Source organism: Kogia breviceps, chromosome 2 (genome assembly GCF_026419965.1).
Source record: "Kogia breviceps isolate mKogBre1 chromosome 2, mKogBre1 haplotype 1, whole genome shotgun sequence".
In the NCBI taxonomy this organism is placed as follows: Eukaryota; Metazoa; Chordata; class Mammalia; order Artiodactyla; family Physeteridae; genus Kogia; species Kogia breviceps.
The window spans coordinates 24,185,366-24,212,206 of record NC_081311.1 but is presented as its reverse complement, the minus strand read 5'-3'; the positions used below and the strand labels follow the sequence as shown (position 1 = coordinate 24,212,206).

General features: G+C 41.2%; 1 protein-coding gene across 1 annotated transcript in view; it reads left to right on the top strand.

The window, feature by feature from the left end:
- Window positions 1-26,841, top strand: part of SORCS3 (sortilin related VPS10 domain containing receptor 3) — a 592,231-nt gene that overhangs the window by 431,244 nt on the left and 134,146 nt on the right. Inside the window, exons 6-7 of the mRNA XM_059052766.2 lie at window positions 7,311-7,375; window positions 19,324-19,442. Coding sequence (XP_058908749.1) covers window positions 7,311-7,375; window positions 19,324-19,442 — 184 coding nt within the window. The remainder of the gene's footprint in view (window positions 1-7,310; window positions 7,376-19,323; window positions 19,443-26,841) is intronic.

Below are 26,841 nucleotides of genomic sequence, written 5' to 3'. Positions count from 1 at the left end.
CATCATGCTATTCATACAGCATGCAATTTAAAACTTACGAATTGTTTATTTCTGGAATTTTTCATTTAATATTTTTGGACCACATTGACCTCCAGTAACTCAAATCACAGAAAGTGAAACCTAGGATAAGAGGGGGGACTACTGTATGTCTGTTAGGTCCGTATGATCTAAAGTGTAGCTTAAATCCAATGTTTCCTTCTTGACTTTCTGTCTGAACAATCCATCCATTGGTAAAAGTGGGGTATTGAAGTCCCCTGACATTATTGTATTGCTATTTCTTCCTTCAGATCTTTTAATACTTGCTTTATATATTTAGGTTCTCCTATATTGGCATAAATATTTCAAATAATATATCCTCTTGATGAATTGCCCCCTTTCTTATTATATAATGACCTTCTTTGTCTCTTACAGTTTTTGGCCTAAAGTCTATTTCATCTGACGTAAGAATAGCTTCTTCTGCTTTTCTTTCCATGTGCATGCAATATATTTTTCAATTTCTTCACTTTCAATCTATGTGTTTTTTTTAATGCTGAAGCGAGTCTTTTGGAAGCACATACAGTTAGGTCTTGTTTTCTTTATTCATTCAGCTACCCTTTGTCTTTTGTTTGGGGAATTTAGTCTTTTGACATTTGAAGTAATTATTGATAGTCAGACTTAACATTACCATTTTGTTAAATGTTTTCTTGTTCTGTAATTCCGTTTTTCCTTGCTTCCTCTCTTGCTCTTTTCCTCTGTGATTTGACGATTTTCTGTAGTGGAAAGTTTGGATTCCTTTTTCTTTTTCTTTTGCGTACCTACTATATGCTTTTGGTTGGTGGTTAATGTGAGGCTTAGATAAAACATCTTCTATTTATAACAGTCTGTGATAATAGCTTCAAACACATACAAAAGCACCCCCCCTTTCTCATTTTATGTTTTGATGTCACAATTTGCATCATTTACATTGTGTATTCATTAACAAATTAATGTTGTTATAACTTTAATATTTTTGTCTTTTAACCTTCGTAGTAGACTTATCAATGATTTACCCACTACCATTAAAATAATAGCATATTCTGAAAGTAACTGTATTTTTACCTTTACCAGTGAATTTCATGCTTTTGTATATTTTTCTATTATTAATTAGTGTTATTTAATTTCAGCTGGAAAAACTCCATTTGACATTTCTTGTAAAGCTGATCTAGTGGTGATGACCTCCTGGAGTGTTTGTTTGTCTAGAAAACTCTTTATCTTTCTATCAATTCTGAAAGACAACTTTGCTGGGTAGAATGTTCTTGGTTGGCAGGTTTTTTTTCTTTTTTGTTTTTTTCCTTCAGTACTTTTATTTTTATTTATTTATTTATTTTTCCGGTACGCGGGCCTCTCACTGTTGTGACCTCTCCCGCTGCGGATCACAGGCTCCGGACGCGCAGGCTCAGCGGCCATGGCTCACGGGCCCAGCCACTCCGCGGCATGTGGGATCTTCCCGGACCAGGGCACGAACCCGTGTCCCCTGCATCGGCAGGCGGATTCTCAACCACTGCGACACCAGGGAAGCCCTCCTTCAGTACTTTTAAAACATCACCCCACTCCCCTCTGGCCTGCTAAGTTTTTGCTGAAGAGTATGCTGATAGTCTTATGGGAGTTCCCTTGTATGTAACAAATTGTATTTCTCTTTCTGTGCTTGTGATTCTCTCTTCATATTTAGCTTTTGGTCATATACATTAATTATAATGTATCTGTGTAGTCCTCTTCAGATTCATCTTATTTGGAACTTTCTGTGTTTCCTGATTCTGGCTGTCTGTTACCTTCCCCCAGTTAGGGAAGTTTTCAGCCATTATTTCCTCAAATAAGTTTCCTATCCCTTTCTCTTTTCTCCTTCTTGGGCCCCTATAATGAGAACATTAGTCTACTTGATGTTGTCCCATAAGTCCCTTAAGCTATCTTCACTTTTTTTTCTTTTTTTCTTTTTTGCACCTCTAGTTGTATGAATTCCACTTCCCTGTCTTAGACTTCACTGATTCTTTCTTTCACTTCATCTAGTCTTTTGTTGACCCCTGTATTGAATTTTCAGTTCAATTATTTTCTTCTTCAGTTCTATGATTTCTGTTTGGTACTTTTTAATAGTCCTGTCTCTTTGTTGAAATTCTCACTGTCTTCATGCATTGTTCTCCTGACCTTGGTAAGCATCTTTGTGACAGTTGCTTTGAACTCCCTACCAGATAAATAACTTACCTCCATTTTATTAAGATATGTCTCTAGACATTTATCTTGTTCTTTTGTTTGTAACATATTTGTCTGTTCCTTCATTTTTCTTGACTCTGTGTTGGTCTCTGAGCATTAGATAGATCAGCACAAGATGTGTCTCCCAGTCTTGACAGAGTGATCTCCTGTAGGAGATGAACCTCATTGATCAGCTTGACTGAGCTCATAGTTGTCTCTCAAACTTTCGTGATTGTCCAAGCCTCCTTCTTTGTCCTTAGTGGTTCCCAGTAGTTAAGGGTGTGCCAAGACCTATCAGTGATCCAAGGGGAGGAGTGCAGTCAGCAGCTAGATGCAGGCTGATGAGAAGCTGGACCCTCAGACAGCAGCTAAGAAAGTATGTAACTAAGCCCCTTCCAGGGAGAAACAAGGCACTGGCATTTTTGCCTACTCGCTCTGTGCTTTGTGTCGGTATATAGCTGCAGGGGTGGGTGTGCTCCTGTGCCCATTAATAACTGTTTGTTTGTTGCAGTCCTTGTGCCTCATGAATGTAAGGCCCACTGGTTATTAGAGCCAGGTGTTTCAGGGGTTCATCCTTCATGAAATTGTCACAAGGGCTGGGGTGCCAGATATGTATACAACCTCCTTTCAGGGAGACACGGGTAACTTGGTTTTATTATTGGAGTGGCCTGGAAGGAGAAGATGGGAGGAGTGTCTGCAAACTTCCTCAGTCTTTGAGGAGGATCACAGCCCCGAGGTGCCTGCTAAATTAGAAGCCTCAGGTGGCAGCTTTTAAAGTATCCACATAAAAACCTTTATCAGGGAAAGACTGGGAGCTGGGCATTTTTTTGTCTGCTCCTGTGCTGAACCTCAGGGAGATAGATTGTTAAGAACTGCTTCTTTGTTACAGTTCCATGGGACTCATGAATGGCAGCTCCACTGGCTGTCAAAGCCAGGAAATCTGGGGACCCATCTCATAGGTGGCGGCCCTAAAAGCTGGGGTGCAGTCATGTATGACCTCCTTCCAGGGAGATACTGGCAACTTGGGGAGGAGCCGGAGGCAGACGGTGGGAGGGATATTTGTTCGCTCTCTCTGTCTCTGGGGAGATTCACATGCAGTCCCTAGAAGCCTGCTAAATTAGAAGACGGGCCCTCAGGCAGCAGCTGTTATAGTATTCAGATAACAACACTTTCAGGGAAAGATGGGGAGATGGTTGATTTTGCTCCCTCTGCACTGAGCCCTGGGGTGACAGCTGCATCAGTGCTCCTGCTCGCATTAAGAATTGCTTCTTTGTTTGCTATTGTCTTGGGGACACAAGCCCCACTGGCTTTTAGAGCCAGGTGTTTTGGGGGCCGTCCCTCTGTTGCAAGTCTTAAAATTTGGGATGCTAGATGTGGGCTCCAAACCCTTTGCTCCTCAGGGAGAATATGAGAGTTGATGGTTCACTTCCAATTGTGTGGTCGTGTGCCAGGGGTGGGGTTTATGGTGAGAGTGTGTCTTAGCCTTTTCTACCCTTAGCCTTTTCGGTGTGGGTATTTTCTCATTCATCTGATGTGTAGAAGTTACTCAACTAATTTCTGGATCTCTTTCAGAGGGAATTTACATCCATGAGTACATTTGGTGTATCCATGGGAGGAAGGGAGCTCAGGAGTCTCCTATGTTGCCATTTTGGTCTACCCTCTGTTTCTTTCTGAATCTCTGTCTGTCTGTCTCTCTTTCCTGTGTGTCTGTCTCATCTCAGTCTTGCCCACTATCTTCCTATCACCCTTTGTAGCCCTGTCTCTCTGTTAAACTACCTGTCCCAATGTCAACTCTCTTTTCTTTTTCTATGTATATCTACATTGCTCCTTTAGACCTATTCTTCCTATCAGGCTGGGAACATTTCTCCCAAGAGTTCTGACTTGATGATCAGAGAGGAAAGGCAGTTTTTTTTCCTCCCAGCTCAGTTAGAGAAATCCCGAGGAAGTCCTCTAAACTGTCCTGGCATGTTCTGACCACCACAGCCAAGCTGTCTCATGATCACGCTGGATCATGCACCATCCTGGGGGATCAGAGGGATGGGCTCCTGTGATTGACTACCCTGGACAAACCACATGGCGTGCGTTGGGTAGAAGAGTTCTGCAAAGGATGGAAGGCTTGTAGGGGTACTAAGCCAACCATGACCACAGGTATCCACTCTCGGGCGCCAAGACCAACTCCAGAGGAACAAACACACAACTTAATAACAATACAAGTGCTGGAGGATGTTTAATCTTGATTCTGAGTTCTCTAGCAGTTCAAAGGTGGGAGAGCTAGAGTAATCAAGGAAGACTTCCAGGAGGACGTGATTCTTGGTTTTAACCTTAAAGGGTGTATAAGATTTAGATAGGTGGAAAGGAGTGAGCAATGCTGGATGAAGGAGCAGTTTCTGTGCTTGTTTTATTGGTGTTGTTTGCCTTGTTTCAAGCTCCTAAGAGGCAAGGACTTTTCTTTTGTTAAAGAACATAGTGCTTGATGCCTATAGTTAGACTGTCATTATGGTTCCAATTCTGACCATCCTACCCTGCCATTGACCTTGGGGGAGGATAGAAGAATAATACCTGAGAGGCCTCTAGTTCTAAGAATACCAACTTGCTTATAAAGAAACAGGGAGGCTGTGGAACAGAGGTGTCCATATAGTCCCTTCTGTGTGTCTGATCTCAAGTGAGTTTCACATTGGAATTTTGTCACTGTCATGGGCAGATTGGATTGTTCATTAATGCAGTAAATACATCAGTAGCACCTAATATATACTAGGCACTTAGGTGCCAAGGATTCAAAGATAAATAGACAGAATCCTACTTCTTTAAAGTTTATATCCAAGTACAGGTTTCACAGAAGTGCAGTTACATGTGACGTGATTGAGTCGTGCAAAGCAGTGGTTCTAAGACTTGACTGTGCATGGAAATAACCTGGGAGCTTTCAAAAATACGGATGCCAGGGTTTCCCTGGTGGCGCAGTGGTTAAGAATCCGCCTGCCAATGCAGGGGACACGGGTTCGAGCCCTGGTCCGGAAAAATCCCACATGCCACGGAGCAACTAAGCCCGTGCGCCACAACTACTGAGCCTGCACTCCACACCCCGCGAGCCACAACTCCTGAAGCCTGTGCGCCTAGAGCCCATGCTCCGCAACAAGAGAAGCCGCTGCAGTGAGAAGCCCATGCACCGCAACAAAGAGTAGCTCCCGCTCACCGCAACTAGAGAAAGCCCGTGCACAGCAACGAAGACCCAATGCAGCCAAAATAATAAATCAATAAAATAAATTTAAATTTAAAAAAATGCGGACGCCTTGAGATTATCCCAAAGGTTTTGATTTCATTGGTTTGGGGAGGGGCCCAGGCATCTGGATGTTTCACAGCTCACCCAGTGGCTCTCGTGAGCAGCCAAGTTTGAGAACCTCCAAGGTTAGGATGCTATGGAAGCAGATAAATGTTCTTCAGTGAGATGAGGGATGCATGGGCTGCTGGAGGGATGAGACCAACTGAGCACTGAATGAAAGGGGAGAGGTAGCTGGAGAAGGAAAGGGGCAGGGAGAGAGTTGCATCTAAAGCACATTGCAAGCAGAGGGGAGAAGAGCCAAGAAGGCTGGCAGCTTCTCTCGTTGGAGAAGTCTCAGTCAATCAGTCAGTCTCTCTAGTTCTGGTCTAGTCCCCATGTCATCTTAGATACATATCCATTTCTCTGTGCCACAGTTTCCCATTCAATCAAATATAACTCATGATACCTGTTCTCCTTACCTTAGGCGTCAAATGAGGTGAGGAAAAATTAAAAGATAGTGTATCAGTGATCACTGGGAAAAAATACAGCATTAGAGTAAAACTTCTTTTATTCAGTATTTTTTGGGGAAAGAAGTATTTTACATAAATGAACTTTTAAAGTAACTGAAATTTAGCCATTCAAGACAATAATCATGAACAAATAAAAATCATTTCATTTTTCCTAACATAGGTCATTTGCAACGCTATTTTCTTAGAGTAAACTGACATCATTGGCCTCCTGCTTCCCATCCTCTGCCTTCAGCCCCTCAGCAGAGATGTCAGATACTGAGCCGTGCTATAATACAGCTATGGCCTCAGGATCAGAAGAAGTGTAGTAGATTTATGATGTAGAAGATTGGGTTTTGAGTTCTTCGGTCTGTTTTTCATAAGTTTTCAATTTGTCTTGCTATCTGGGTACCTTGATTCTCATTGTTTTAAATTCTCCTTTTCCTTTCTAACTTGCTGCCTCTTCCCTACTGAGGACTGTAAAACCAGAAAACCACTCTTAGAATGAAATTTAAAAGTAAAAAGACTGTGAGTCCAAGCTCGCTGGAGAGGGTGGATTATGTGATGTCTTTAGTGCATGAATGTTTTAATGTCTGTGTTGCGTTTTTTAGCTGACTTTCTGGGTCTTGCTCTGGCCTGGATATCTCATGCAGGACGTAGCTGACTGGACTTTATGTGTGGGAGGTTGGAGGCCCCCAGGACTTAGTTTTGTCAGGATTCTCAGCCTTCCTTTTTCTGACTATTGGCCATCAACCTTTAAGGGTTCCCACTCCTATCACCAGAATTGTGTCCCTGTTAGACCAGATTTTGAATGTTTGTCACCAAACATTTATTGTTCACAAGGCAGAGGTAAGGAAGGGCAGATTTGTCCACACTCAGGAGGGTAGGAGTGTCTGGAAGCAGATAGAACGGAGGCTAAACCACCTTCCCCAGGGGCAGAACATGGTAGGCAGTAGCACACCCCAAGTGGGAGGGCAGAGGTGGAAATAACCGGGTGTGACAAGACGGGGGAGGTGGAAGGTATGAGGTGGGGAAGGGTTGAGGACAGAGGTGTAGACCACCTTTACTATGGAGTACATTACTCTGTGCTCTATTATGTTTTTTTGAGAGTTACTGACTCCCTGACAGTGCTCCAAGACACATGAGTTGTGACCATTATAGGTGACAGCTGCTAGAGAGAGCCACCCTGCAGGGGCTGCAAGTCGCCATATTCTGTGGGTCCCCACAGTGCAAGACAGGCCGTCTTGAGAAAGCGGCTTTCTGAGTAATAACCCTGAATGGTTCCCCACTTTGTTGTCTGCCATCCTCATGGTCACTGAGCTTCTGACTGTCCTTTCCTTCCCCAGGTCGGTGGCCGGATTGGATAAGGAGGCGGACTTGGTGCATATGGAAGTGCGGACAGCTGATGGATGTGAGTGCTGAGGCCACCAGGCTGGGCCCCGGGAGATCTGCCTGCAGGTCTCCCTCCTCCCCCAATTTGCATTTTAGTGGCTTGGGAAGATGAATAGCCCTGAGCTCCCTTACTGCCATAGGCATCTTATTTCCTAGAGTTGGGGAGAGACCTCCAGTCCCAAGGGAGACGTTTCATTGAAATAAACCCTCAGGAATGGATTTTCTGGGGATGGGAGTTAATGTGACCAAGTTTGAGGCTCCTGTTAGTACTTTCCTGGCATCTTCAGTGTAATTCAAATAGGGATGGCCATAGCTCATTTTGCATTCACATGGTGAATAAAATGGTGCCAGCTTTAAAAAAATAAACTTTATATAGTCAAGATTACCAAAAAAAAAGTAACTGGACAAACTATTTCCAGAATTGTTTGTTCATTCATTCAGCAAATATTTAGGGATGGCCTACTGTGTGCCAGGCAAGATTCTTAGCCCTGGAGATACAGTGGTGAGCAAGATCTCTATTGTCCCTGCAAATCAGCCATGGAATCCAGGATTTCAAACATGTGACCCCTTTGTACATCGTACACCTGTCTACATCTAGAATAGAATTTGACTGATAAAGTATCATTTCGCACCAACTTAAGTATCTATCGGGCTCTTCCCTGTCCAAGAAAGATAAAATCAACTTAGATATGTGAAAATATATGATATATATGAAATCTGAAAAATATATGAAAATATAATTAGCGTATTCTAGATCACGAATAGAGCCAGATAATCCATGGAAATAGTAGTGACCCAGGGGTGCAGCAGATCAAAGCACCAGACTGTGAGTTGAGGTCCTGGGTCCTGCCATCCACTAGCCATGAGACCCTGAGAGCCCCTAACCTCTCTGTGCTCTGGCTTCCTACTATCTGAGGATACTCATCCTTGCCCTGCCCACCTCATAGGGTTATGGGCTGAATGTACAAACATAAGGCGATTCTTTTTGACCTGGATGCAGGTATTGGATGTGCTTGTGTTTTGTCCATGGGAAATCTACTGCTTTTGAGGCCAAACTCAGGTGTATACTAGAAACATGCACTTTGGGGAATATATTTTATTTGCTTTATTTTTATTTTTAAAAGAGTTAGAAGGCAAATGACACTTGTTACTATATTCCTGGCACTCTGAGTTCCTTCCTTCCTTCCTTCCTTCCTTCCTTCCTTTCTTTCTTTCTCCCTTTCTCTCTTTCTCTCCTTCTTTATTTCTCTGATGCAGCCAGGGATGAGGGATGACCCACAGTATTTTTACATTTTTTTTTAACAAAAGAGTTATATAACATTTAGGGAGGTAATGCCACATATTCAAATTCACTGATCGTAAGCATGGTGAAGCCTAAATTCAAAATTACTCTTAGTGCTGAGAAAAAAAAAAAAACATGGAAAATTGGAGGACTAGTGGGATGGAGGGGGGTTTGAAGGAGCATAGCAGAAAAGCAGGAGGGGAGCAGAAAGCAGCTCTCAGAATATGACCCACAGACAAGTTTTCAGGACAACCCCTGCCTTGGCTTTGCTTGTCATGTCAACATTTTTAAGCTGTATATGTGATCTGTGGTGGTTGTAATATTTTATAGTTGGAGGAAACTTTATATGCCTGTCTGACCTCCTACCTAGTGTAGGAATCCCTTCCCCCAGAATCTCTTACAGTGTGTCCTCAGGTTTCATGAGCTCAGGCTTAAGATATATTCTTTTCTACTGCTGGACAGCTCCCTTTTTTTTTAAAGGTAATTTCTTACATAAAGCTCAAACTTACTTTCTGAAAGTTCAAGAATTCTGGTCCACATTGGGATAAGACCTGTGGTACAGAACTGCTGTGAAATTTTATGAGATTAAAAATGCAAAAGACATAGAAAACTTCCAGGCCTATTGTCAAGGATTGAAAAAAGCAGACAGAAATATAACAGGGATAAATGTCATATGCCACGGTTAGGTTAAAGTATAGTATATTAATATATACTTTGTCTTTTATTTATTTATTTTTTTGCGATACGCGGGCCTCTCTCTGTTGTGGCCTCTCCCGTTGCGGAGCACAGGCTCCGGACGTGCAGGCTCAGTGGCCATGGCTCACAGGCCCAGCCGCTCCACAGCATGTGGGGTCTTCCTGGACTGGGGCACGAACCCGGGTCCCCTGCATCTGCAGGCAGACTCTCAACCACTGCGCCACCAGGGAAGCCCGCTAATTGCTTATTTGAAAATTATCCTCAAAGGGGTCTTGACCAGTAAAATTCCATTGCTCTGCATCTTCCTGCATCACAGTTCTCATGGCCATTTTGCTCAACCAGTGGCATTCATGATCATCCTCTGGTGAGTTGATTCCACTACAGATTCCTGGGCTCCATCTCAGAGGTTGAGGTTTAGGTGGTCTGGTACAGGACTTGGGAGTCTCCATGTTGTCAAGCACCCTCCCAGGTGTGATTTTGATCCAGGTGCTATTCAGGAGCACTGCTGTGTGGATCCCTTACCTCATGTGGTGCTGGAGTCACAGCTCGGGGACAGTTACACCCTCAGTAAGCATGAGCAAGGAGCCTTGGTATTGGAGTCGGGAACTACTCTGTTCCATAGCACCTGGGCTGTCACAGGAATGCAAGTGAGAAGAACGTATAAAGAGAGCAAATGGGTCTTTCTTTCCCTTCTAAAAAACAAAAATCAACAAGTCATAATTCATTATAAAGTGCTCTCCACATCAAGATAACTTTCAAATGTCTAAAATCATGGATGAGAGAACTTCATAAATATTAGCAGGAATAGTATGAGCTTTGTAAAGATCTTCAGGGGATGGAAACAGGATATGCCTATGAAAAAACAATTAAATGTTGCTCTATGTACTTCCCAGAGTATGGCAGAAATATAGAAATTTGTGTTACCTTTATTTATTAACCCACTTATAATTCAGTCCACTGTGATAGAGCCCTTTCCATGTGTAGAAGACAAGAAGTTCTCAAAACCTAGCATTAAAATTGCCACACACACACACACACACACACACACACACACACACACGCTTACCTGGTCCCACCACAGATCAACGAAAGAAGATTCTCCAGGGGAAGGTCATGGGCATTGCCATGTATAAGATTGTCCTAATGATTTCGAAGTACATGTGGGATTGAGAACCACTGCACTAGATCTGAGCTTCTCCAACATTAACATACAAATGAACCATCTGGAGAGCGTTTTAAAACACACCTTCCATATTTCTGACAAGCTCCCAGCTGATGCTGCTGGCCAGTAGACCCCGCTGTGATCAGCAGTGCACTGCACGAAGCTGTGGAGGGTGTGTGGGTAAATAGGACACAATCAGCATTGAGTAGCAGAGGCAGATAAGTACACAGATTATTACTGCAATATAATGTGCTAAAGGCCATGGGGACTCTGTTTTGTCTCATGAAGAAAGTGCTATGTGTGCGAACCAAAAGGCAGGGTAGCCCAATCTCTGAGGAGCGACTGAAGGCTGCACTGAAGAGCCCATGGTTAAGTTTCATCTTGGGAGATGAGTTGGATTTTCCCAAGGGGATGGTAGAAAAGGAGAGTGAGAAAGTTATGCTAGACTTGTACTGTCCAATATGGTAGCCATTCAGTTACACGTGGTTATTGAGCACTTGAAATGTGATGACCAAATTTATGTGTGCCGTATGTGTGGAATTCACACCAGATTTCAGACTTACTGTGAATAAAATGATGGAAAATAGCCCATTAGTAATTTTTTTTATTAGTTACATGATGAAATCATAATATTTGGGGTTAAATCAAATATGTTAAATGTACACTTTTCTGCTTACTTTTAAGTATGGCTACTAGGAAATTTAAAAGGTCATTAGTAGCTCCCATTGTGTATCCATTGCACAGGACTGCCCTAGACGGAGGGGCTGCAGGTGCAGCAGCACGGCGTGTGGCTCTTCAGTGCGTGGTGTGGCATTGACAGTCCTGTCTCTAAACCTGGCTCCCACACTCTGGAGCAAACCCAACATAAACAGGTCCCTTTTCTTGTTTCGATGTAAGAATCTCCACTCTCCCCCAGCCCTGGTCCTTCTCTTTGGGAGTCAGACTTCCAGATTAAATTAAAGCCCTTGAATTATCTTTTGTCTTGGCATGGTTTCAACAGGGCAAAGCCAACCAATTTGGTTAATAACAGTGTGAAACCTGTTTCTGCCATGAGATTCAGGATTCAAATGGCTTTTTCTCCCATTCTCTTCTGGAAATCATCTCTCTCTGAATGTCTCAATGTCCCCTGTGAATATTCATATTTATATTCATATTCATGTTCTCTCTCTCTCTCTCTCTCTCTCTCTCTCTCTCTCTCTCTCTTTCTCTCTCTCTTTCTCTCTTTCACTCAGTTACTCAGTCACACACACACACCTTCTCCATCAAAGAGACCATTGAGTGTCAATAGAAAGAGTATTAACTTGGTGCCCTAAGAGTTAAGTTGGAGAATTAACTCTGTCAATTAGAGCCTGTTTGACCCTGGACAATTTTTTTTTTAAATTTTCTGTGAATCTTCTAGTGCTTCACATGTTTGAATACTCAAATATAAGAGGTATTTTTGTAATTTTTTTCATCAATTGGATTACAAAGATCTTATTGTAGAGTAAAGTTTACAATGAGGCAGATTTCAGTTCAATGAACAAAGGAGGAACAATTAAGAGGACCCCAAAATGATGCAGACTGCTTTGTTAAGTAGTTGATTCCTCTTTATTGGAAATTTTCAAGCATAAGCTATATGGGGGCCTTGTAGGACAATGTAATAAGTGAAACTCGACATGAGCTAAAAGTTTTTAGACATCTAGACTTGAAATTTCTAGAATCAAAACCCACAGCACATATACTACCATTCCTTGTCCTGATACTATTATCAACTCTCTTCATCAATTACTGCACTTTCTCACTAAGCCAAGATAAAGCCCAGTACATCTTAACAGAGCATTCCAGGCAGTCATTAGTAATCAGATGGGCTTGGCACACAAGGCAAAACTATTAGCCCTGAAGTCTAAACTATAGGTTCTAGACACATAGAATAATGGCTCTTAAAGAACTTTGGGTTACTGACTAGTTCAATGGTTGTAAACTGTGTAACTCAGAGATCCAGCAGTATTCTAAGAACTCAGAGGCCAAGAAAAGGATAAGGAGGAGCTAAACCAATAGGATTGCAAGCCTTCTGTTCATTTAGACAAGGCACACTAAAATCTACTTGATATATTGAGAATATAGGATTGTTTTTGATAAAGGGTCTCAGAATTTTAAAAAATGGTTAGAATGGATTAGAAATTTTCAAATTGTATCAACTCTCCAAAAAGCACCAAAATGTGTAACAGTTTGCCCAAGGTTACATAGACAGTCAGTGTCAGGGGCTGAACCAGAATGTAGATTCTGGTCTGATTCTCAGCCTGATTTTCCTTCCATGGTTCAAATACATAACGATTAGGATCACTGATTCTGGTGTCAAGTCGCCTGGGTTCAAATCTCAGAACCGTGAGGAGTATCAGGAATCCTAAGGTATTCAGGATCGCCATGGTTTCTAAATGTCTATAACTCTGCCAGGTCCCCCTTCTTTTCTAGAAGGAAAAGACACTAGAATTCTCCTGTGAGCAAATCCATAAGCACAATAGGAAGGAATAGTAGCTACCTTTTCTTGTTGTGCTGATTTGTATTACCTACCTTGTCTCAGGTGCTGTGTTAGGCATTTGGAACAATGTCAGTATCCTTTGTTTTGCCCTGTGCCTACAAATAGTTTAGCCTCACTCCCCAGTCAAGGAAAAGGAGGCTTTTGGAAGCTAAATAACTTTTCAGAGTTTCTTGGAATCTGCTGGATTTCACTTATTTGCATTTAACAGTTAATGTTGTTATTTAAAATAAATAGCTCCTGGGTATTTCTCTAAGAAAAGACCTGAAGAGCTGAATTTGCTTTTTGTTCACAATTTTAATTCACTTTTTCCAATTTGGACAATATTACCCAAAGGGACGGAAGTTGAGCGAATCATGGAAAGGTTTTTTTCTCTGAGATGGCAAGAGGCGTGACGTTTAGGATAGTTTGAATATTTAATAATCTTAAAGGCAAAACATAATCACAGGTCAGAAAATAGCACAAATGTATCGGCCTTTGATGTAATTCATTTCAGCTTAACTTGCATTTACTGAAGCTTTATAAAGTCAGTGCGAGGAGAGAAACAAAGATGACTAAGACTTTATCCAGGTTTCTAAGGAGGTGATCCTTTTGGAAAGGTTTGACAGAGTGAGAAACGCTGGACTTCACGGTGAAACTCATTGATATAGATGGATGAGAAGCTTGCCTTGCAAAACTGCTGGTGGAAAAGCAACCTCTCAGGAAGATAAAACTGAGGATGTTGGGTTATCTGCTTCGTGCTCTTTCCACATTCCTCAGTTCTCTGATCCAGCACAGATCCCGAGGCATGTTCACTTGTGAATATCCCGTCTCTGTCACTGGCCTGGGATTCTTCTGAGGGCAAGAACCAGTCTTATGATGTTCTCTGCTTTCTGGAACCTCAGGGAGTGTCTGATGCATGCAGCTTCTCTATACACCTTGACCCAATACGAAAGAAATTAATCAGTCAGTCTAAGGTCACCCTTTCTCACCATATGAGACCCTTGGTCCACCATCTGTAAGATGAAGAGGCATGAGGCTGGACACAGTGGTGCAATGGGTACCACCTTCCCTAAAGTCTTGCTAGCAGTACAGCTAGTTGAAATGGGGCCTGGTACTGATAAAGTTATGGAGCAGAATCTCTCTATTCACAGGGAACAAAGCTTTTGACTTCTAGTTTTTGTAAGTGACCGCACCAGCTCTCAGAAATACATTAGAAAGACATTTGATATTTAGAAATACATTAATTATGAGGGTGGTGTGACTCTTAACCATTTGGGGAATCCCTCTCTTGTTTTCCCATAAGGGAATCCTAGTGAGATCTTCATTCAGTTTGCTCTTTCTAGTTTTCCGTTTGAGCATGTTTTGAAGGAAAGGATGGGAAATAGCAGCTCTAGAATAAAGATTAATCCATGCCCACCCATTATCATGTAATTATATAGTGCCTTCAGTGGGCTTTCCCTACCTAAACGTCCACATGCAGTTTTCACTCCCTTTTTTAGAAAGTCCCTTCTCCCACAGAACACTTCTCCATCCATGCTAAACACAAGCACTGTCTCCTCCTGCAAGTCCTCCTTAATTATTCCAGCTCAGTTGTGCTTTTTCTTGTCTGAACACCTATAGCATTTAGAGAAAGTAAACAGTGATGTCAATCCAGAATATGACTTTACTAGTAGGACCTGCGCTCTCATGATCTTTTGATTCTCCACAATAAAACAGAACATTACTTGTAAATTGTACGTAAGAAGGATGCCGAGTGTTAAATCTCCTTCCTTCTCTCTTCATGATAAAAAAGAACTAGCATTTATTGATCCTTTAAAGTGTATTCAACAGTGTACTAACCTTTTTCATACATAATCTTATTTAATCCTGATGACAGTCCTGAGAGGCTAACACTTACTTTGTTTGTACCTCAGACATGAAAAGTGGAACTGCTGCTTAGCCCAGGGCAATCAGCAAGCAGCAAGTTCAGGATTTGAACTTCGCACTTTCTACCTTCAGAGGCCTTTCTGTCTAACACCACAATATGCTTGAGAAATCTGGACCGCTTTGCTTCCTTTTTATCAGGCATCCTGTGTTATTAAAACAAACATCCACACAAACAAACAAGACCACAGTTGTTAGAAGCCTATTTGGGGATTTCATGTTATATGATAAATAACTGCTTTCAGTTTCATCATAGAATCCTTATGACTGTATTCAGCCTCACTTGGAGATAATGTCCAAAGTCCAAATTTAAGACCTGTTGCAAGTTGGAGGCTTGAGCGAAGTGGTGATTTCTGCTCACCTTTGACACCCCCAGTCCCCTGTGACACCCTCGGTCACTTCCACCTGGTAGCCTGGCCTGCCTGACATGTTCCTCTCCCCAGACCCACACTTGGGGTTCTCACCAGGCAGCGGGTATGTCTGTGTTTAGAAAAATAAAAGCGTTGAGACTTCTGATATATGAGTCCAGCTAAAGACTGCAAGACCCCTGAATTTTAAGTGGATTTCCCAAATGCATTTTAGTGCTGCTTTCCTGTTAAATTGGACCTTTTGTTCCATGCTGGGCAGGGGCAAGCAGCAAGGGAGCCAAGAAAGAGGATGAGTGTGGCCCAGTAGCTCATCTACCAGGGGCCACAGTTTAGGTAGGTTTCGGTTTTGTATGGGGTGGCCTCGAATACGCTTGATTCTTTTTTCAAAGTGTCCACGTATGGGAGTAAATAGTAAATAGACAGGGGAGAAATGAGCCCATGGGAGGGATAAGCAGATGTCCTCCTGTGCACACCTTTGATTACCAGTACAAGGGGCTTTCCAAGACACTCGCTGGCAGGAAAGAAGCAGGTTGTCAAGTCAACCCTTGTGGTTTCTTTGCATGTCTTCCCTGCAGCATTTCACTGCGTTTCAGTGCTTTATGCTAGGAGCAAATCACTCAGGCTGGATGGGACCAATACTATGCCTGGTGCTCCAAAGCGCAGCCTGGGCTTCTTGCCTTCCCTTGGCCTCTCAGCCAGAAGTGGAAAGCCAGGCCATTCTCAGCTTTCTCTGCGGACAGAGACAAAGAGGAAGGGGTCCGCATGCGGTGTTGTTAAGAGTCCGTGAATTAAAGAACATTTAAATAAACAAACGTACGCATATAACAAAGCACCACGTTGTGAATAGAAGAATTAGGTAGATACATATGCATCATGTGCTGATTTCCCCAAGGTGCGTTGTTCTGCGACCTTTTAAAAAATTCTTTAGCAAACGGGGAACAAGGTGGTCTTGCTAACAGGTCAGGGAATGTGGGGACAGGGCACAGTCTATTCTCTGGAGAGCTAGGTAGGGACCAGATTACAGTCGAGGTACAAAATGAATGGCTCCTGGTGGACTGTAGGCTTGTTTTGTCTGGCCTAATACTGTTTGGCCTGCACCATATTTTAAATTTAAATTAGCTGTCCATTTTTTAAACATTAGGAAATGTCACCTTAAAAAAACTGGGACGGGCTTCCCTGGTGGCACAGGGATTGAGAGTCCGCCTGCCAATGCAGGGAACACGGGTTCGTGCCCCGGTCCGGGAAGATCCCACATGCCGCAGAGCGGCTGGGCCCGTGAGCCATGGCTGTTGAGCCTGCGCGTCCGGAGCCTGTGCTCCGCAACGGGAGAGGCCACAACAGTGAGAGGCCCGCGTACCACAAAAAAAAAAAAAAAAAAAAAAAAAAAAAAAACTGGGACATTTAGCTTTATGTAGAAACTCAGAACATCTTATTCCTGCATCTCAGTGATGACTGATGCTGAGAAGCAGCTCCCCATAAAGAGGCAAGTGTTGGCCATTTTCCCATAGTCGCAGCTGTTCCTCAGTGATCCCTGACACTGAGACCATGTGCCGGCCGCCATTCATCCTCTGACTCCAGCTCAGTTTCCTCTTATACATGATTGGCCTGGCCCCTGAGACATTTGACTTCATTAGGCTAGTTGTAAAAGACCTTCTATTTTACAGAAGAATATTTGGGCTTTGTCCCCGGGCACTGAGAACTGTGGGTGATTTTAAAGGCGAGAGGGATTAGCTGAGGTTAGGTTTGAGAGATGATGCTGGCTCCTTGCCTCGGGTCCACCCAGCTTCCAGTCCATCCTGCACCCGAGCACCAGTTGTGAAATGGATGCAGCAGGCAACGCAGATGGGAAGGCCTTTTCCAGGCAAGTGGCAGGGGTCGCGGAGAGAAGAGAGACGCTGGAAGCACTTCAGAGGCAGAATTTTCAAGGCTGGGAACCAGCTGGATTGCATGGCATGTGGAGGAAAGAAAAGTGAAGAGGCTTGAGCTGCTGGGCAGATGATGAAACTGCTGATGGAGAGAATGAGATCAGTGTTTGACATGTCTGGATAAAGGGCACCAAAGCAAATTGGCTTTGCCCAGATACAGACATTTGAAAAGTAGGGCTATAGCACATAATGAATTCATTTCCTAGCAAAACATGTTTCTTTGTTAAATCAGGGTTTTGCTTATTAATAAATATGTGTGATAGCTAGCTATAAATTATGAGTGAACCCCTTCCTAGACAGCAGGGCCTTTCACAATAGGAAATCTGTCTCATTCACTGCCATATTCCTGGTGCTTAAATAATACCCAGGACATTATATGCACACAAGAAATACTTTCTGGATCAATCAATCAATACATTAATTAAAGATCAATCATTAGGGAAAATTTAAAGTACCCTTGTTTTACACTCAGCTGTTATAAATTTTTGTTTATTTTAAACTTCTGCCTTTGTTTATCTCTGCCACTTACCACCCCTTCCAGTGTAGCCTCTGAAACGTACTCACACCTGTGCACGTATTTAAGTGGGCAAGCGCATTAGACGTACGTAGTAATGCATGTCATTTTAGATGATAACAAAGACTTCTCTGCTTTTAATCCTAAAATGACCTCTATTTTTCACTTTGACCCATTCATTATTTTTAAACACCATTAAATAAACAATATACATTTTTAAAGCAAGTGTATACAGAGGTTTCTTTATAGAGATTCACTTGTGGTTTTTCCTTGGGGAACAAATAACTGAATGGATTGTCTTCCTCAGAAGACCCTTGTCGTCATGATCAGAATGCTTAGACTCGAGGATTTCTCATTCAGCTACAGATGCTGCCATAGTTCTGGGGGGCTTCAGCTGCTGAGATCTTTAGAAAATTTTACAAGTAATTTTACAGGTTTTACTTATAATAAGTAAGTACATTCTTACTGTAAACACAAGAAAGATGTATATAATATGAAAAGCAAAGGCCCCACTTCTACTCTCCTTAAGTCCACTCCTTTCCCCCAAAGGAGTCATAGCTAATTTATATAGATGTCCTTTAAAACTTTTTTTCCTACGCAGTTATGGCACAAACCTGTATTTATAAGGACATTGTTCTTTGTTTTTGTTTTTTTCATAAATAGGATTGTGCCATACATGTTGCTAAATAATTTTTTAAAAGGTCACAGAACAGTGCACCTTGGGGAAGTCAGCACATGATGCATATGTATCTACCTAATTCTTCTATTCACAACATGGTGCTTTGTTATATGCGTACGTTTGTTTATTTAAATGTTCTTTAATTCATGGACATTTAGCCAGTTTCTGCTTTTCCACTGCTATGAACAATGCCACAATGAACATTTTTGCCCTTGCCTCTTTGTGAAAATAGATGAGTATTTCTCTAGAAAACGTCCCTTGAATTAGAATTGCTGTTAAAAAGATATGTGCATTTAAAATTCTGATAGATATTTCAAATTTGTTCCTTCAAAAATCTGTACCAGACGCAGATGTAGAGAATGGATTTGAGGACACGGGGAGGGGGAAGGGTAAGCTCGGACGAAGTGAGAAAGTAGCATTGACATATATTCACTACCAAATGTAAAATAGATAGCTAGTGGGAAGCAGCTGCATAGCACAGGGAGATCAGCTCAGTGCTTTGTGACCACCTGGAGGGGTGGGCTAGGGAGGATGGGAGGGAGATGCAAGAGGGAGGGGACATAGGGATATATGTATACTTATAGCTGATTCACTTTGTTATATAGCAGCAACTCACACAACACTGTAAAGCAATTATACTCCAATAAAGATGTTAAAAAATATAAAAAATAAAATTAAAAAAATCTGTACCGATTTACTCTTTGGCTGGCAGGATATAAGATTAACTCTTTCCTCACTCCCTTTCCTGAACTAGAGATTCCTTTTAAAAAAAAATAGTACAAATTCTTTGGACAAGAAAATGAAGTCTCATGATTGTTTTACATTGCATCGCTGATCCCCAGGAAGTAGGGCTTTGTGTGCTGAGAGGTTTGGTGACCATTGCCCCTTGTGTCTAAGTGTCTCTCTGCCATCCCATTTCAGATGCTCACTACCTCACCTGCAGGATCCAGGAATGTGCTGAGACTACTCGGAGTGGGCCTTTTGCCCGCTCCATTGACATCAGTTCCCTGGTCGTCCAGGATGAATATATCTTCATTCAGGTGAGTCCAGATGTGCAGTCAATGGTAGAGGGAGGAGGCGAGGCGGAAGTCAACTGCTGACTGGGAAGAGGATGGCTCTCCAGAGGCTGTGAAGATGCGGAGCTGGGGTGCTGTCCCCCCTGTGCTTTCGGTACACAGTCCGCTGGGGAGATCCCAGACTTCTGGTGAAAGATGAAGGTGTTATGGGTCCTTATTGTTTACAGGGAATTTTAGTGGCCCACTGAATCCTTCAGTTGAATTGTCCTTTTATTATACCAAAGGGGTCTTGAAATGATCAGGACTTAGGCTGGAGTTTGAGATTACTTAGAATCAAATATCATTAGAGATGAGTAATTAGAGATAAGTAATTTATCAAAGCCACATTCTATTTCTGTCCAAAGTGACTTATCTAATGTGGGAATGAGAATCTCCAAGAAATTAAGCATCTCTAGGATCTTCTTTCTGGGAAAATTGAGGTCTCACTAAATCTTCCCCTCCCTTTCCAGTGCTGACCACCCCCTCAAATGTCCAAGCCCCAAATCCTTCACTCCAAGAACTCTGTGACTCCTAGAGGAAACTGGATGGGACTAATATTTTTAGGCAGGCAATGGAAGCCTCGTTTTAGCTTTTCAGTTTCACTGAAAGGAGGTGCAAAATAGATCAAAAATAAGGGAAAACAAAAGAAGATGCTCCATCGAGTGATGGACTTTGTGTGTGAGAGAGAGAGAGAGAGAGAGAGAGACAGAGAGAGAGAGAGAGAGAGAGAGAGAGAGAGAGAGTGTGTGTGTGTGTGTGTGTGTGTGTGTGTGTGTGTGTGTGTATGTTACTGAGCTAAGTCATACTTGCATTTGAAGGCAACCTTGATTCCCCTGTCCTCTGCCTTTCCACCCTTCTATGGTCTGTTGTTTTCCAGACTTCTTCCTATAGGAAGAAGTCAAGGTTCCTATAGGAACCTTGAAAGCACCTAAAAGGCTTTCTCAGCCTCACTCCTGGTCTTTTAGTCCAGATCAGCCCCACCTCCTCTATAAGACCTTCTCTGAACTTCCAATCTGGGTACGACTCTTCCTCTGAATCTTTGGAGCTCTTACTACCTGCTGTTCCTCTAGCACATAGGCTATTAGGAATTGTTACTTAAGTCTTAGTGGATTTGTCTCCTTCTTTCCAAACTGTGTTTTACACTCCCTGAGAAGAGGGACAATATTTGATACACACATTTTACTCTGAACCTTGGCCTTTGCAAATCAAGGGTGCTCAATGTCTACTTCTTTTAGTGATTGACTATGCATGTAGCGGTACTATTTTTTACAAATCAGCTGCATGAATTTTTTTTATTATTATTGGAGTATAATTGCTTTGAAGTGTTGTGTTAGTTTCTGCTGTAGAACAAAGTGAATCAGCCATATGTATACATATATGAAGCCTCATGGATTTTTGAGCTCTACTATGATATAGGAAAAGTAGCCAGCCATGCAAAAATGAGCTTGAAAGCGGGAGTGAAAGAGAGATCTTTGTGCTTATATAATCACTGTTTCTCAGCCAGAATTTCAGGAATTTTTTTCTAAATCTTGGCAGGTCATTGGTACTACCATTTTCTTATTCATAAGTATTAATTGAACACACACAATGCAAAATATACAGTACTAGGCAATACACTTGATGTTCCCCAGCTTTCTGCCTTTGACCTTCTAATCTTTGCCCCGCCTCCTCACCCTCTGGGAGATCTCATGGCTTTAAGCATCTTCTCCATGTTCTGATGACTCTCAAGTCAATGTGCTGTGACCTCTATCATGTACGGTAGACCTACATATCTAACAGCCATCTCAATATCTTCACTTAGATATTCCACAGGTTAAATGTAATTGACGTGTCCCCCTTGAACTTGACACATTGGTGGCACTGCCCTCTACCAGATTATTCAAGGTAGAAACCTGGAAGCCAGTCTATATCATCAAATTAAATGAATCCTCAGCCTCTGCTGAGGATTTCTGCTGAGTGTTTCCTTTCATTCCATTCCCATTGTTATGGCCCCAGTTTAAGGCTTTATTGTTGCTTTCTCTCTATTTATTTTTTTTAAGGTAGAAGCACGGGGATGACTTATGAATTTACCAATCTGATTACCCTTTTCTTAATGCTAATGCTGCATAAAATGATGAATATGGCAGAATTGTTTCTGGGCAACATGACTTAGAATTTAAAATGTTCAATTTTCTTGTTTCCTTTTTCTTTGCATTGCATAGTTTTCTGTAACTGCAGGCAGAAATCCAGAATTTTTTTCTAACTGTTCTGAAATACTCCTTTTTAAAATAATTATTATTATGCTGGAAACCAATAGAAGTTTTTCTCTTTAATCAGCATCAAATTTTATTTTGTTGAAAGGATATGCATTCCCATTACTCAGTAAAGTTTTATTGATCCCCTACAATATTGCAGCCCCCTGTTTTAGGTGCTGGGGTTAAGATATTGAACACAACAAAGTTCTTGCTTTTGTGGCATTTACATGCTAGTGGGAGACAGGAAAATATGTAGGTGATATGTATACATCCATACATACATAGATATGAAAGGTTGTGAAGGATAGTGGTCAATGACCTGTAGTTTGGAGCCTGATGGCCAGCATTTATTCCAACCTTGGTTTGCCACACTTAGCTGCATGACCTTGACCTGTGCCTCATTTGACTCATCTATAAAAAGAGGATAATTATAGTACCTACTTCATGGGTTGCTAGGAGGATTACATTTGTAATCCTGTAAAGCACCAGAACAATGTTCTATAAATGTTGCTTTGTATCTTTTTATCTATCTTCTACTGTCATCTGTTTATCTATCTACAAAGTATAGCAGGTGATGGCAGTGCTATGGATAAAAGTAAATGAGGGGCCTTGCATGTTGGGTGTCTGTGGATATTGCTATTTAGGATGACCTGGGAAGGCCTTTGTTGGGTGCTGACCAGGGACAGAAGTTCGTAGTCAGAGGGGGACGTGGAGCTAGGTCTGTTGTGCCCTGCATTTCCTTGCGCCCCTTATGCAGATGTGGGGTAGGCAGCTAGAAATTTGAGGCTGGATTTAGAAGTAGGAATGGTGGGAAGGTAGGGGCTGGAGATATAAATGGGAAGGGTGTCCGCATATTGATATTTTTGAACTGCAACATTGAAGTCACTGAGGGAATAAGTGTAGCTAGAGAAGAGAAACCATCTAAAGACTGAGCCACAGGATACTCCAATATAGAGAGTTCAGGGAGATGAGGGAGGTAGTAAATGACACTTGGAGAATATAGAGATTACATCAGGAAGGCACAGGGTGGTAGATCCTACAGGACCTTGAAGGCTGTTTTAAGGATTTTTTTTTACTATGAAAGAGATGGGAAGCAGTTGAATAGCAATGCTCCAAAAAATGCAAAAGGCCAATGCTCTTGAGAAAAACATTGTATTTCATTAATCATCATATAAACACAGATTAAATGCTGTTATTTGCAACTATCAACTGGCTACAATAGAAATAAAATAAAGGATGTCAGCAGGTTGCAGGTAAACAACTACACATACTGCAGGTGCAAATATAAGTTGGTTGCCCATCAATACTGAATCAGAGTCTTTTCATTCTCATAGGTGAATTTGAGGGTTGACGGACTGATGTGACAAATATATCTTAGTTCTGACAGTGTATGCTTAGTTTTTAGTTTTAATTGCTTCATTTTAAGGAAAAAAATCATTATGTGGTCTGTTTTCCTTGCTTTCCTGCATATGTATTTGTTTGAGGATTTTGAATATTTGTTCTAACTAAACTTTATGAATTTAACTTTATACAACATAGCACATCTTCTATTTTTGTATAATCTATTGATTTCCTCTTGTGACCAATTTTAAAATTAGTGCATTTCCATGCCTTTCTATTTCTTCCCCTCTCTCTTTAATCCCTCTACCACACACTTTTGGTTGGTTATGTTATCTCTTAGTGTTTGCTTTCCTATAATTCTGTTAGTTTAAATATTTTATTAAGCACTGCTGAAGACAGGTAGAAAAAAAAAGCATGTGTGTTTATGACCTCCTTCATTCTCCCTTCTATCCAACCCCAGTTTTGTTAATTAAATCATTTGGAGCATTTATATTCTGCTTGAACATCATTCCTGCATTTATTTTGATTTTAGTTTTAGGTAAATTTATTCAGTGGTCCTTTTACTATAGTTTTCCCATTTGTTTCTTGGTTGTCTGAAATTTGTCCTTTGGTAATGTCTTCAAGAAAGGTGAATTCTGGAATGTTGAAAATATGTTTGTTTATCCCCTTTATGCTTTAATATCATCTTTTAAGGTATAAAAGATGTCATTTGCTTTCCATAAAAACTTTGCTCCCTTAACTTATTGAATGTTACTGTGTCTGGCTAGTCTCATATTCTCCCTTTTAGGTGTCTTGATATTTTTTCGCCCTTGATACATAAAGTCCTTTAAAAAAAAAAAAATAGGGCTTCCCTGGTGGCGCAGTGGTTGAGAATCCGCCTGCCGATGCAGGGGACATGGGTTCGTGCCCCGGTCCGGGAAGATCCCACATGCCGCGGAGAGGCTGGGTATATATATATATATATATATATATATACACACATACACACACATATATATTTGAATACTATTTATTGTGTATTTTTGTGGCATTAATACTATGTTGATTCTTTCCCATGGAATATGTCTCATTCAATTGGTTCAATTTCTTCTTCCTTTTTAATTCCTCAAAAGTTTCTGTGATTTATATTTGGAAATATGTATTTTATTTATTATATACGTTAGTTTTATTGTTTTGGCTCTCTTCCTTCAAGACACTTAGGATGTGTACAATGGACAAGAAAGACAAAGGGGAGACATCTTTTTTTTCTTCTAGTATGTTTAACTCCCTGAGCAAAATGAAATTTATAAAAACAGTTTTACTCATACTGTCCTTGAATGAGTATGTAGCCGTGTCCAGGCTCCTCTTTGCCTTTTATGCTGCTATTGTTTTTAACTTTTTTCATGAGCTTTGCCAGCTTCTATTTTATCTCTTTTTGTTGTCTCCACATATCTCCCCTGAGCTCTTGTGTTTCTGCTTGACCTTTTCTTTTATAGAGGTGATTGCATCATGTGCAATTTTTATTTGTAGTAGTGCGGTCACAATTTTTATTTAGTTCATGGAAACATTTTTTGTTCTATGTCTGCTCTTTGTTTTTCCTGTTCCTTTCTCTCTTTTATTTTGTTGTATTATATTGTAACTCTTGTGCTGTTTTCTTCTCTCTTTATATTTTTCATCATTACTTATTTTTTAATGACATGAGCTCTTCTGGCTGAACTATTTGAGGAGGTTCATCTTGGGGATCAGGGCTCTGATCAAGGCTCTCTTTCAGCTTAACAAGAGTCCCCCTTTGTTCTCAGTGAGGTTCCATATAACTAAAAGTTATTAGTCTGTCAGTGGATTCTTCTTATAAGGTAAAACTGCCTGAGAGGTTTTCTAGCCAGCCATGCCTCTCCAGCTTCTCCTTGTCACCAGTGAATTCTGGAAACACTCCCACGGCCAATTCCTGAGCTACATTCCCTTGGTTCTAAATAATAGGTTGTTAGTTTTGTTCCTTAGGAAATATCATCTTTAGAGAACTCTATATCTCTAGCTTGATCTAAGATTTGTAGCTGTAGGCATTTTTGCTCTGGTGCCTCTCTGTACTCTGTTTGTCCTTCACTACCTTTGGCTTCCTTTCCAAATATAGTGTTTCAGGGTTATTTTCCTTAAGTATAGAATTTGCATTTTTCTTTCGTGTTTTTCTTGTTGCTCCAGGATGATTTACGAAAGGAAAAGGGGGAAGTATCATTATTACTTGGCTATTTAAAACCATTTATAAACCCTTATCATGTATTTTCTGAAATGTTGCAATAACTTGCTAACTGATTTTCTTGCTCCCAGATCAGCATACCTCCAATCTGTTCACAACACTACTTCCAAAGTAATTTATTTAAAATAGAAATCAATGTCCTTGCCTTCAGTGGCTTCTCATCACTTATAGGTTAAAATCCAATTTCCTTAACATTGCCCGCAAGCTCTTCTACTATCTGGATCCTACCTACTGCATCAGCCTCATGTGAATTCCCTCCCCACCACTGATCCCCATATACCTTCCTTTTTATATTTTACCCTTCAATAAAAATAAACTATTTTAGTCTCGATGCATACACCATGTCATTTTTGCACCATGTCATTTCTTGCCTGATATGCCTTTCTTGTATTCTTTTTTCTGGCTTGGAATGTCCTTTTATCAAATAAACTCATCCTTTAAGATTCAACTTAGACAATGCCGCCTATAGGAAGTCTTCCCTGACATCCTCAGTCAGTCGGGATTAGACCATGCTCCTTTGCTGATTACTTATCCATGTGTATTATGATTCCCTAGCCAGGTCTGTAAACTTTAAGAGGACAGGACTATGTCTTATTCATCATAGTTTTTCCTGCACTTAGCATAATGACTGGTAGTCAATAAAAGTTTGTTGAACTGAACTGAACTGAGAAGATAAGACGTGTCCTTATTCTCAGGGAGTGTAGTTAGTTATCTTTTTAAAACAAAAGAGTCTTGTTTCTCCACCTAACAATATAAGACAACTTAGGGTAATTGGCAGTTACTCACTGCATAAGAAATGACCGTATGTAGAATGTCTCTGCATTTTTATAGAACTGCTGTCCAGGAATTATCCATTATATTATTCAATGTCCTTTTTATATTCATTTATTTAAATGTATTCAAATACATTCAGCCCAGTGGGGAACACAGACAACAAAGCAATTACAATGGAGTGTGATGAGAGCTGTATTTGTGGAAAACATGCATTGCTCTTGGAGGAGGAAGAGCTCTTCACCCTGCCCTGGGAGGAGGGTCAGTACAAGTTTCCTGGCAGCAGGACTGTGAGTACCAGTTAGATAAGTGAAGGACAAAGGGCACTGCAGGCAGAGGGGAAGACATAGGTAAAGTGAGGGAAGTGAGAGACCATGGTATTGCGTTGGCCAAAAAGTTCATTCAGGTTTTCTATCTGTTACGGAAAAGCCCAAATGAACTTTTTGGCCAACCCAATGTATCACGACCTTTATCTAAGGACAGCTGTAATTATGGGAGGGAGTGAAGTGGCTGGAAAGTAAATTAGAAAATTGTCCTGAAGAGGTAAACCTTTTCTATTTCCTTTAACTGAATACTGATAATTTTGTGTTTCCCTCTTTGCAGTTGCTAAAAAGCTCACAACTGATTTTTGTGTCAATTTTAGCAGTTCCCCTGCATTAAGATTTATGCCATTCTCCTTCCTTTCTCCTATGCCACTGGTCATTTTTGATGACTTGGCACCTTTCTTGTATTTTTTTTATATTTTTACTTGACAGTTGCCTTTTTAAAAAAAATTATTGGATGCCATCTCAAATACATTTCTGCAATC